This window comes from Chelonoidis abingdonii, chromosome 2 (genome assembly GCF_003597395.2).
Source record: "Chelonoidis abingdonii isolate Lonesome George chromosome 2, CheloAbing_2.0, whole genome shotgun sequence".
Taxonomy (NCBI): domain Eukaryota; kingdom Metazoa; phylum Chordata; order Testudines; family Testudinidae; genus Chelonoidis; species Chelonoidis abingdonii.
Genome location: NC_133770.1, coordinates 2,171,923 through 2,183,978, shown reverse-complemented (window position 1 = coordinate 2,183,978; position 12,056 = coordinate 2,171,923). Strand labels below are relative to the sequence as shown.

General features: G+C 66.5%; 1 protein-coding gene across 1 annotated transcript in view; it reads left to right on the top strand.

The window, feature by feature from the left end:
* LOC116838058 (SCO-spondin-like) overlaps positions 1 to 12,056 on the top strand; it is a 168,823-nt gene that overhangs the window by 72,839 nt on the left and 83,928 nt on the right. Inside the window, exons 35-44 of the mRNA XM_075063419.1 lie at positions 3,726 to 3,867; positions 5,282 to 5,437; positions 6,303 to 6,716; positions 7,142 to 7,273; positions 8,306 to 8,494; positions 8,823 to 8,987; positions 9,767 to 9,946; positions 10,156 to 10,278; positions 10,589 to 10,718; positions 11,963 to 11,997. Of these exons, the coding sequence (XP_074919520.1) occupies positions 3,726 to 3,867; positions 5,282 to 5,437; positions 6,303 to 6,716; positions 7,142 to 7,273; positions 8,306 to 8,494; positions 8,823 to 8,987; positions 9,767 to 9,946; positions 10,156 to 10,278; positions 10,589 to 10,718; positions 11,963 to 11,997 (1,666 nt within the window). The remainder of the gene's footprint in view (positions 1 to 3,725; positions 3,868 to 5,281; positions 5,438 to 6,302; positions 6,717 to 7,141; positions 7,274 to 8,305; positions 8,495 to 8,822; positions 8,988 to 9,766; positions 9,947 to 10,155; positions 10,279 to 10,588; positions 10,719 to 11,962; positions 11,998 to 12,056) is intronic.

Below are 12,056 nucleotides of genomic sequence, written 5' to 3'. Positions count from 1 at the left end.
ACCCCCCAGACGCCGGGGTCCAACCACGTGCCCACATTGTGAAGCAGCCCTCGCGTCTGTGCGTTGTGACCAGCCCCTCCGGCAGGCCTGGTGTGTGTGGGGGGTGTAGGCGAGTGTAACAGGGGCGGTCCCCGGCAGTGTGTGGGTATGGGTGCTGTAACGGGCTCGTGGTCGGCTGTGGGGGGGCCTCTCGGCGGGCATGTGGGGTGGGAGGAGGGAGGGCCCCTCCAGCCAGGAAGGGGGTGGAACGGGGAGGAGCCCCTCAGCCAGGGTATGAGTGGAAGGAGGAGAGGCCGCCTCCCGCCATGGATGGGGGTGGGAACTGAGGAGGGCCCCTCGCCAGGGCACAGGGGCGGAACGGGGGTTAGGCCCTCCAGCTGGGAACGGGTGTGGTACGTGGCAAACCGTGGGTTGGGGGGAATGGGGCGGGCCCCTTCGGCGCAGGATGGGGGCGGACGGTGGACAGGGCCCCTCCGGGGGATGGTGGTGGGAATGGCGGGAGGGCCCTCGGCCAGGGGATGGGGGTGCGGGACGGGAGGGCCCTCTCGGCCAGAGGTGGGTGGAGTTGAATGGGGGAGGCCCCGGCCAGGACGGGGGGTGGGAACGGAGTGGAGGGCCCCTTGGGCCAGGGCACGTGACGGTCGCGATAACGGGGGCAGGGCCCCTTCGGCCGCGGACACAGGTCCCCCCCAATCCCTGTTGGCGGAAGAGGGCACGAGCAGGCTGTGCGGGATGGGAACTGGCCCCTGGGACGGGGCGTAGTGCGTGCGCGGGGTTCGCCCGGCATGGCGGCCGGTGGGGAAAGACGTGCGCGAGCCGGGCGCTGACCGCGCAGGGGTGTGAGCTCGTCAGTCTCAGGCACGGGCCGTGGGCTGTCTACTATGCAGAGAGGCGGAGTGTGCTGGGGTCCGCGGCGTCAGACTCCAGGCCGGCACCCAGCCGGTATGGCGCGGTGCGCTCGAACTCAACATGCGTAGGTTCATGTTATTCAGGGTGTGTCTCACAGCCGAGCTCTGCGTCGCTCAGGCTGGCCTGGTCCCCCAGGTCACTCCACTGGATCCTCTAACACTCTCGCCCGAGATACCGTTGAAACTGAGAGAGCTAGAGGGAGCGGACGACCCCGCAGCTCGGAGCCCCGAGCTCACAAATCTAGATCTTCAGCTGGACCAAATACGAGACGAGAGCAGAGTGGGACTCATCAAGCTGTGAAGATGGAGATGCTCGCAGCGAGCTGACGGGGATATAAGTGATCCGACGCTCCTAGGAGTGGCGGTAGTCGTGGTAACAAAAAATTCAGGTCAGTTGAGAGTCGGTCCGGACCCAGCAAGTGAATTGACAAAATAATACTTATCTCTTGATATTAAGTGTCGTACTATCATCATCGTGAGTGGTCGGATGTGGGCTTGGTCCGATCTCGGTGGGCGGTGCAAGGTAGCTCGCATCTCGGATCAGGCGCGGTGGGGATGATTATTGTGCGCTTGTGTGACCTGCACCGCGTGGTCCGCGCTAGGCAAGTTTCGAGCTGAGTGGATACAGATGTGTGATCTTGTTAGCTCTCATGCTGGAGTGTGCCCCCATGGTCAGAGGCGATACAGAGGCCTGGGAAAGAGGAGACGCTTTCGTAATAGTATGTTGGCGAATGCTCTGGTTCCTTGTGCCATGGACAAAGCAGAGGTCGTATACTCGTGATTTTTACGATTTAACTGAGTGGGAGGTGACTGAGCCCCACCCAGTGTGGGCTCTCCGCCTATTGCGCGTGTGTGATCAGTTCTTACATATTGCACACACGTCGGGTGCTTCCTGGGTCTTTTACTTTGGGCCTTTGCCTCCGAGACGGGCTCGTGTCGCTCGCTTATGCTCCCTCCCAGTGCGCTCGAAACAAATCAGAGGACCAGGCGATGGTAGCCCCTGGTGAGACCGACCGAGCCCCTACGGTCTCAAGGTGGGAGGCATGAATCCTCGGAGATGCTGGACCCACCTCAGAGGCTACAGGGCACGTGCGGTTTCGTTTCACGTACGCAGGGCAGTGAATATTGCAGACTGCTCCCAAGCGTTTGGGTCCGGTAGCTTATCGTTCGACCTATGATAGATCTCCTTGTGCCAAGTTACATGATACCACTGTTACGTTAGTAGACTTCAAGCTACACGCTCGTCCCCGTGTGGAGGCGACACAGGTTGTTGCTCAAGCAGCTGGAAGGTGTCCTGTCACGTCTGCCTCTCTTACTTGGGTTCTCTAACAGGCCGGAACGAGTGCACTGGAGAATACCTTGTCCCTACGCCCCACCGTCTCTGTGCTCATGCGTGGCGGCACGATGCTCCTCCAGTGCAAAGATGCCCTCCCCAGATCCCAGAAGAAAACAGGAATTCTGGACCAGGGGGGCCGCACAGCACCTCTAAAGCTGACAGAGTTTATTTGGAAATTGAACCACTGCTGGCAGTGTGGCTAGGAGAAACAGACCCCCCGATCTCCTGCAGGGCACATGCCCTCGCATCCCAATAGTTTTTGCCCGAGAAGAAGTTGTGGTTTTTCCGCTATTTCCACAAGAGCTTATGCTCAAATAATTGTTGAGCACTCGTTAAGCCTTTCCTGCTGGCAGGAGGGGAGTGGGTGCCCTGGGGGGGGTCATGCCCCATGGCAGCTGCGGAGCCCCTGAGGGATGGAGCCGTCAGGTGGCAGGGCCCTGGCGTCGATCGATCTTGGTGGGTAACTCCCCACTCCAGGGTGCCAGGGCCTGTGCAGCTCTTGCCCTCTGTCGGGGCTGGCGCTGGGCCTGCCCCATCGGTTCCCCTCTGCCCCTCCCAGACTGAACATCGAGCCAGGCTGGAGCCCCCTGGAGACCGACCGCAGCCCCTACTTCCAGGTGGACTTCCTGCGGCCCACCTTCGTCAGCGCGCTGGTCACGCAGGGTGGCCCAACGGCCGGGGGCTACGTCACCAGATACCTCCTGCAGTACAGCCACGACGGAGTGCGCTACCGCAACTACACGGGGGCAGCGCCTGGAGCCGCGCCCCACCTGCCGGCTCAGGTACCTGCCCGCGCCCCCTCCCCGGCCATGTGCGTGGCAAGAGCTCTGCACTGTGCCCTCATTCCCAGAGCCCAGCGTGCCGCACTCACCCAGTACCGCGGGTGCCCTGGTGCAGCCCATGAGCTCTGCACCGTGCCCTCATTCCCAGAGCCCAGCGTGCCGCACTCACCCGGTACCGCGGGTGCCCTGCCCAGTCAGTGCCCAGGCCGCTGGGCCATGTGCATGGCACGAGCTCTGCACCATGCCCTCATTCCCAGAGCCCAGCGTGCCATGCTCACCTGGTACCACAGATGCCCTGGTGCAGCCCACGAGCTCTGCACCGTGTCCTCGTCTCCAGAGCCCAGTGTGCCGTGCTCACCTGGTACCGCGGGTGCCCTGCCCAGTCAGTGCCCGGGCCCTTTGGGGCAGCATTCAGGGTCTCTCCAGCCAGGCTGCTCCTGTCACTGCATGCTGGGACCCGTCATCTCCAGGGGCTGCTCTTTCATGCCACATAGGTGCCACTCTCAGGGGCCTGGCGAGTCACCAGCGTAGCCCTCGGCTGAAGCTGGAGATCTGGGTGCAGCCCAGACCCAGACCCTGCCTCGGTCACCCCCCGAGCCTGCCCCCTCCCCTCTCACGCCAGCTGGCAGTGGGGACAGATCCTCTCTCCTGCCTGCCCTCCGGCCCCGGGCTGACTGCTCTTCTGCACCCCTCGGCCAGGTACTGGAGGGCAACTTCGACAGCCACACGCCGGTGCAGCGGGAGCTGCACCCTCTGATCCTGGCCCGCTACCTGCGGCTGGTGCCTGTGGAGTATCACCGGAGCATCCACCTGCGCATGGAGGTGCTGGGCTGCCCCTGGAGTGAGTGCTGCTCCCGCCGAGATGGGGGGGGCCTGGGACTCTGTGGGGCTGGAACAGGGAGCGGGGGTGGGGCCTCGCAGGGCTGGGACAGGGAGTGGGGAGGGGGTGGGGCTGTGACTCCTGGGACAGGGAGTGGGTTGGGGAGGGGGGCTGTGACCTTCTGGGGCTGGGACAGGGAGCAAGGGGGGGGGGCTGTGACCTTCTGGGGCTGGGACAGGGAGCAGGAGGGTGAAGGGGGGCTGGGCCCCTGGTACCTCTGGTCACTGCTCTAGCCCCTTGCCCTGGGCCGCTCGCCCCCTCCTCTGGAGCACCTTTCTCTGGCTCCTGCACAGGCTGGTGCCCGCCCTATGCTCTGGGCTCTGGCCCCTGTGGGCGCCCTGCAGTCCCTGCCAGGGGAGGGGTGGGTAGCGCCAGGCCTCGGCCTTGCCCTCCCCTGTCGGGCGTCGGAGCAGGCAGCCCGGCTCCACCGGGCCCAGCCCTGCACTGAGTATATTTGGGGCTGAGCTGAGCCTCACCTGCTCAGGGGCCTCTCCCTGCATCTGCCCAGCCCCGACCAGTGCCAGGCCACAGGGCAGAGTCCTGGGCACCGGGGAGCAAAAGGCCTAGCTGGTCGCTGCCAGTGGCCTGAGCCGCTGGAGCCGGGCTTGGGGCAGGGGGCGAGCACCTGGGGTCAGTCAGGGCGCCGCAGGGAGGAGCGACAAGGCCCTGAGCCAGGGACGGTTTGGCCAAGTCCCCAGGGAAACTTCCCATTACTTGGGGAATCCTTGCCGGGGGCCGGAGAGCCGGGAGCAGGGAGAGCCAGAACTGCCCCAGCGGCAGGGCATGGACAGGCAAGGGGCTCTGCCCACACGGGTGTGAGTGACTCAGGCCCATTGCCCAGCTCCGTTGCCCGGTCCCAGGTACGGCCCCGCTAGCCATTCCCTTGCCCCCGGGACCAGCAGGCACTTGTCCCCCCGCCCTATGAAGGTTTCTCTGAGCCCTTTCTGTCTCCCCAGCCCCTCCAATGTCTCCTGCCCTCCCCTGAGCCCCATTTCCCAGCACGGGCAGCTGTGGGTGCCTCTCCCACATGGCCAGGCCCTGGGCACGGCGGGTGAGGCCCGGAGCCTTCTCCACTGAGCTGTCCAGCCTCTGCCTCGGCGAGCCCAGAGTGCATGGCTCTGCCTGGGGTGGGGGTCACTGGGGCGTGCTGCTGGTTGGGGGGGCAGGGCTCGGGGCTCTGTGTGAAGCCCCCGCAGCCCTCTGTGATGGCAGGGCCGGCTGCAGGGCCTTCCTTGGCGAGCAGGGCTGTGCTAAGTGTGTGGGAGGGGGCAGGACAGGGAGACTTAGGGGGCAGGACAGGAGATCTGGGGGTCAGGAGCAGCTCAGCCAGCACCATGGCTCTCCTGCTGATCGGTTCCTTCTCCCTCTCTCACAGGTGCTGCACTGCTGGGGACCAGCCCCACCTCCGAGCAGCCCCTGCTCCCCACGGCGACTCTGGTCCCAGGATCCAGGGTTCCCAGCACAGTCAATGAGAGCAGCGAGGCCAAACCCATGGGCCAGTCAGTGAGGCCAATGGGCACCGCAGCAGCAGGTGAGACTGGGCTGGGAGCAGGGCAGAGGCGTGGCACCAGGTGCTGGGTCCCCCCCAGTTAGAGAGCAGGAGTGTCCTAGGCACTGGGGACGGCAGCAGCCCCACAATCCCCAAACCAGCCCTGCGCCCTGCTGCCCCAGGGGGTGGTGTCACGGAAAGCAAATCTCAGCCAAATCCCAAAGCAGATCTCAGATAAAACAGGCTGGCCCCAGGGTTCGGATACATTTTCCAGCAGCCTCCTGGCCTGAGAGAATAAGCTTAGTCTTCTGTCTCCCAACCAGCCTGGCCATTAGCACAGCGTAATTTACCCATGAAACAGCTCAGATACAGGTCACCACAACCTTCACAGAGACACATAGACAAAAATCCTATTTCCCTCAAGTGTCTTCCTAAATGTTAATATTCCTTGTTTGAGCTTTGAATCAAAGCTATAGCGATAGACAAGACTTGTTTGCTTACGTCACAAGCCCTGAGCAAACAGCTTCCCCTCTGCCTCTAACAATGCGGCTGCATCTCAAAGCTCTGTTCATTTAATAAATCTTCCTAGCCAGCCTCTAAAGTTGGGCCCTGCGTCAGGTCTGTCTGGGAGGGAATTAACTCTTTCGGGCCCTGTCACCTTCCAGTGAGATTATAAACATTTCATTAAGATGATGTTTTAAAAAAAAATGACTGCTATGTTACACTCATAACATCACACACGTGGGGCTGTGGGGTGGCCGGGCAAATGCAGGCGGGGCTGGGGTTGGGGTGGAGACAGGCCGGGCCCAGGGAGGCAGGCAGGGCTGGGGGGAGACAGGCGGGGCTGGAGGATGGCAGGGTAACTGGCCTGGCCCGTCACTGACACGTTTTCTCTCTGCTCACCCAGGGAAGGAGCCGGGTGCCACACCAACGCTGGGGACGGCAGGGCCTGCTGGGGACACGCGCAGCCCTGGAGCAGCTGGCACCGAGGTGCCCCACCTGAGCACAGCTCGGCCTTGGTGGGGCACTGGGATGCCTGGCCTGGAAGACGAATCCAGGCGCTCCGGAGCTCCCGGCGTGGCAAGCCCAGAGCCCGAGCGCCCTGGGGAAATGCCCACCACCTGGTCCCCAGGGACTCCTGGGCTCTTCTGGGCAGGGACAACCTCTCCGGGGACCCCACGCCTGCTGGGCCCCACCCTGCCGGGCATGGCGGCCGTGACTGTGTCGGCAGCAGGTCCCGGGCCTGGCCCAACGAGGCTGCCTGGGCTGCACACCAGCCCCTCCCAGCCTGGCAGACCTGGGCTGGCCACCACTCTGGCTGGTAAGCAGGGGGCAGCTGTTTGGTGCCAGTGCTGGGGGGAGGGCAGGGACGTGGAGCTTGCCAGTTGAGCCGGGGTGGGCGTAGGGTGACCCCCAAGGAGAACCCAGCCGTTGCAGGGAGCAGAGCTGCTGACTCCCACGGGGGAGCTGCCTGCGAAACCCTGCCCATCATTGCAGCTCCTGGGATCTGTGAGGTGGGCATTACCCACGTGCCCCGGCCTGGCACCTCCTTCCGCCACTCAGAGATCCCCTGGATCCCGCAGACAGTCTGTGCCCTCCAGGGGAGCAGGCCTCGACCTGCCGAGATCCAGCCCCCCGCAGTGGAGCAGAGCCGCATGTGAGGCGCTGCTGGGGGCAGGAAAGCTCTGTGCTGGGCACCCCCGGGGGGTCAGTGCCAGCCCCCCAGCCCGTGTGTTCTTCCAGCAGGGCTGCCCTTCCCCCGGCTCCTCTGCACCCAGGGCCAGTTTGCCTGCGAGGTGCTGGGCTGCGTGGAGGCTGCCTTGGTGTGCGACGGGCAGGAGGACTGCCTGGACGGGTCGGATGAGTGGCACTGCGGTGAGTGGGGAGAGGGATGGGGCCAGACCCACGGCTCAGCTGCAGGGGCCCCGCCCTACCTGGAACCTGCAGCCTGGGGAGTCCCCTCGCAGCCACCCCACAATGGAGCTGGCGCTCACAAGGCGTCAGATCCTCCCAGCACCCTCCCCCTGGTCACCGACCCACAGGAGCGGGGCCAGGGCCCCAGCTTTGGAACGGACCCTGGCTCCTGCTCTGTCCCCCCAACCCCCCTTCTTTTCGTTTGTGTTCCCAGGCCTGGCCCTCCAGGCCCCTCCTCCGCCCTTTGCTCCCCAGCTGGTGCGAGGAGGGGCGGTCACCCAGGATCGTTAGTTGCTAGGTACCAAATGTCCCAGTGATTGGCTTTGTCATTGTCTTCAGGGACCCTCCACTGACCTGGCCCCCAACTGCAGACAGCCAGGTGTGAGCCACATCTGCTTCCTTGGGCCTCTGGGAAGAGCTACCAGCCCTTTACCACCACCTGGGGAAACTGAGGCACCCACCATGTTCATACAAAACATTACAGAAAATTCCCACTCCGCCACCCCCAGGGCTGGGGCCAGGCTGGGCACAGAGGGCAGGAGCGAGGGCTCGGAGCCCCCAGTTCAGCCCGTGACTGCTGGCCAAGGGGGACTGCAGATGGATACATGGGGCACTGAGCGGCCCTTCTCCAGGGCCCTGCTGCCTGGTGGCTGCTTGGGGGCCTCTATGGAGTAAGTGGGGCTGTCAGCCCTGCTCCTGGGGCCCGTGGGGTTCAGCCTCGAGCCCCCTTTGCAGACTGCCAGCAGGGGGCTAGGGGCCACCCCTGATGAGGGCAGGAAATCAGCCCGGAGCAGCCCAGTGGGTCACACAAGGGCCAAACGCGGCGAGGCTGGCCCAGGCGCTGCCAGGCCGGGCTCCCAGGGGCTGGAGGTGGGCGGCTCCACGCTGAGCGAATGGGCCAGGCCCACGGGTCAGCGTTAGCCCTGGTGGGTGGCAGCTGTGGGGCTGGGCTAGGCACTCCCCTAACTTCTCTCCTGTGGGCGGCACTGACCCTGTCGCTGCCTGTCTCTGCAGGAGGCCCCACCACCTTGGCTGTCCCCACCGTCTCCCTGGCCTCCCCGACCGGGCGGCCCAGCGCCTGCTCTGCCAAGCAGTTCTCCTGTGGCAGTGGGGAGTGCCTGGCCCTGGAGAAGCGCTGCGACCTGCACCCGGACTGCCAGGACGGCTCTGACGAGAGCAGCTGTGGTATGTGCCGGACACCTGCTGTGGGCGCTCGGCCCTGGGCACGTCCCCGCGGCACCTCCCAGCGACGCTCGGGGAGCTGCCTGAACCTCCCACTGGCTCCATCTCCAGCTGGCAGCAGGGGCCAGGCTCTGGAGCTGTCCGGTTCCCTCATTCCCTGGCAGATCCTGCCCATGGGAGCCCTGGCGGCCCTCAGGCTGCATGCCCCCCGTCTGGGGCCCCGGGCTAGACAAGGCTGGGCTGGGGTCCGGCTGGGGAACTGTCCTGGGGCGGGGGGGCTGGCCGGAGCCCTGGGACCCCCAGCTCTAAGGCCTGTCTCCTGCCCCCCCAGTGGACTGCATCCTGTCTCCCTGGAGTGGCTGGAGCGAGTGCAGCCGGTCGTGCGGGCTGGGTGTGACCTTCCGCCGGCGGGACCTGCTCCGGAATGCCCTGCCCGGGGGCCAGTGCGAACACAACGAGTTCGACAGCCGCTCCTGCTTCCGCCGGGCCTGCCCAGGTGAAACCCCCCAAGCTGCCTTCCTGAGGAGCAGAGACCCCCCCCAACCTGCCTCCCTGGGGAGCAGAGACCTCCTGCCCCACTCACCGCAGCCCCCTGTGGAGCAGAGACACCCCAACCTGCCTCCCTGGGGAGCAGAGACCCCCGCCCCACCGACCATGCCTCCCCGGGGAGTAGAGACGCCCCCAAATTGCCTTCCTGGGGAGCAGAGACCCCTGTTTCGCCCATTGCACCCCCCAGGGAGCAGAGACCCCCCCCAACCTGCCTCCCTGGGGTGCAGAGACCCCTGTCCTCCCCATCGCACCCCCGAAGGAGCAGAGACCCACCAAACCTGCCTTCCTGGGGAGCAGAGACCCCCGTCCCACCTACTACGCCCCTCTGGGGAGCAGGGACCCCTGCCCTGCCTGCCTGCCCCTCTGCACAGCCCCTTGCAGCTGGGGACAGAGGCTCAGCCCCCTCCTCAGCACACAGCCCCCATGTGCTGAGCCCCACGGCCCAGCTCTGCAGCTTGGGGCCAGGCCAAGGGCTGCCAGGGGTGGGCCCCACTCCCGCCCTCCTGGAGCCAGGCAGCTGCCCCTCCCAGCCTCTGCTCTTGGCCTGGCTGCTGTTGGAGGCATTGGGGGAAGGTGGAATCCCCCAGTTCACCTCACTGTGTGGGACTGTCCCGTGGGGAGCTGGCCCCAGCCCTGTGGCAGGGGGAGGGGAATCCGGCGGGGGGCAGGCCCAGTGGGGCTGTCCAGCTCTGTGCTCACCCCGTCCCTGCCCCTTCTCTGGGCCAGTGAACGGTGCCTGGGCCCCCTGGGGCGAGTGGTCGGACTGCGACGCCGAGTGCCGGGGCGGAGTGCGGAGTCGCACGCGGAGCTGCACCGACCCCCCACCCAAGAACGGGGGCCAGCCCTGCCCCGGCGACACCGTGCAAACAGAGCCCTGCAACCTGCAGCCCTGCGGGGATGCCCGCGGTAAGGGGGTGCGGGGCCGGGGGGCAAGGCAGTGCGGCAAAGGCGGGGAGGGGCTTTGGGGGTCGGGAGAGATGCAGGCCCATGGGTATGCGTGGGGAATGTGGGAGAGGACGTGGAGTGAGCAGGGGGAGGGTGTGAATGTGAATGGGGGGTACTGGGAGGGGTGGGGGATCTGGGGCCTCCTGCCTGAGTGCCGTGCGCCCCTCCAGACTGCGGCCCGGAGATGGTGCACGTGCAGGCTGGGGACTGCGAGAGGGGCCTGGTGGCGCCGTGCCCCCAATCGTGCCGGGAGCTGAATGCCGAGAGGAGCTGCCAGAGCCAGTGTGTGGAGGGTGAGCGGCGCTGGGGGGCGGCAGGGCATCAGCGAGAGCCCAGGGGCCCTGGCCAATGGCACCGTCCTTCACACCCCCAGCTGTCACCTGGCCTGATCCCCTCCCCATCCACCCTCAGAGTACCGGTGCCGCTCCACAGAGCTGCTGGCAGCAGGGCCTAGGCTCTGTGCCAGCCCACGGGAGTCCCGGGGCTTCTCTCTTGGTGGGTGACTCTGGGTCCCTGCTGGGTGACGCAATCCATGGGCACCAAGGATCCAGCAGGCCCCAGCCTGCGCCCTCTGGCCTCACTGCGTCTGGCTGGCGTTGGCAGGGTGCCGGTGCCCCCCGGGGCTCTATCTGCAGGAGGGGGGCTGCGTGAACGTCAGTCAGTGCCACTGCGACTTCAGCCAGGAGCAGCGCCTCCCCGGGGACATGTTCCTGCATGACAACTGCAGCCAGTGGTGAGTGCCCGGGGCTGGGCTCTGGGGCCCCCGGACGGCCCCTCGCGGGCGTCGGCCCTACCCGCGCTGCCCCCTGCCTGCCCACCCACGCTGCTCACCCTGTGCCCACTCCCTGCACTCGCTGCCCCCCAGCTGCCCACCCATGCTGCTCGCCTGCGCCCACACCCTATCCCTGCACTCGCTGCCCACTGCCACTCCATCCGCCCTGCGCCACCCGCATGCTCCCTCGCTCACCCTGATTGCTCCTGTCCGCACTTCCCTGCACCGCGCCCCCAGCTTGCCCACCCATTCTGCTGCACCCTGCGCCCACCCGCACACGCCTCCCCCACCTGCCCACCCAACGCTGCTCACCCTGCACCCACTCCCTGTGCTCGCTGCCCCCAGCTGCCCACCCATGTTGCTCACCCTGTGCCCACTCCCTGCACTCGCTGCCCCCACTGCCCACCCGCGCTGCTCGCCTGCGCCCACTCCGTGCTCGTGCCTACCCTGCGCCACCCACGCTGCTCACCCTTGCTCCACTCCCTGCGCTGTGCTGCCCCCGCCTGCCACGCTGCTTGCCTGCACCCATGCCCTAGCACGCGCGCCCCCCACGGCCCACCCACGCTGCTCGCCTCTGCGCCACTCCCTGTTCGCTCGCTGCCCCTCGCCCTGCGCGCGCCACCCACCCACTCTGACTCACCCCGCGCCCCCTGTGCTACCCTGCTGCTCGACTCGCCCCGCCTGCCCACGCCCGCTGCTCACCCTGCGCCCATTCCCCTGCACCTCCTGCCGACCCGCCTGCCCACGCTTGCTCACCTGCGCCCATCCCTGCGCTCAACTGCCCCCGTGGCATGCCCACCCACTACTCGCCTGCAGAGCCCACTTCCTGCGCTCGCTGCCCCCCCGCCTGCCCACGCTGCTCACCCTGCGCCCACTCCCTGCGCTCGCTGTCCCCCCCCGACTGCTCCACCTGCTCACCCTGCGGCCCATTCCCTGCGCTCGCTGCTCCCGCCTGCCCACACACGCTGCTACCCTGTTGCCACTCCCTGCGCTTGCTGCCCCCTGCCTGCCCACGCTTGCTCGCTGCACCCATGCCCTGCGCTCACTGCCCCCCACCTTGCCCACGGCAGGCTGCTCCGTCGTGCTCACACTCCTCACGCATGGTGCCCTCGGCCTGTGTTGTGCGTGTGCCTAGCCCTGTGAGGCCTGGACTCCTCACCCTCGGGCTCCGCACTGCGCCCTACCATTGGCTCTGGTGCCCACAGGCGAGCCTCCAGCCCCTGGCGTGTTAACACCAACGGTGGGTGGCTGGGGGCTGAGTGCAACACAGTGTGTGCCCCGGACTTAGCCCTGCCGCGT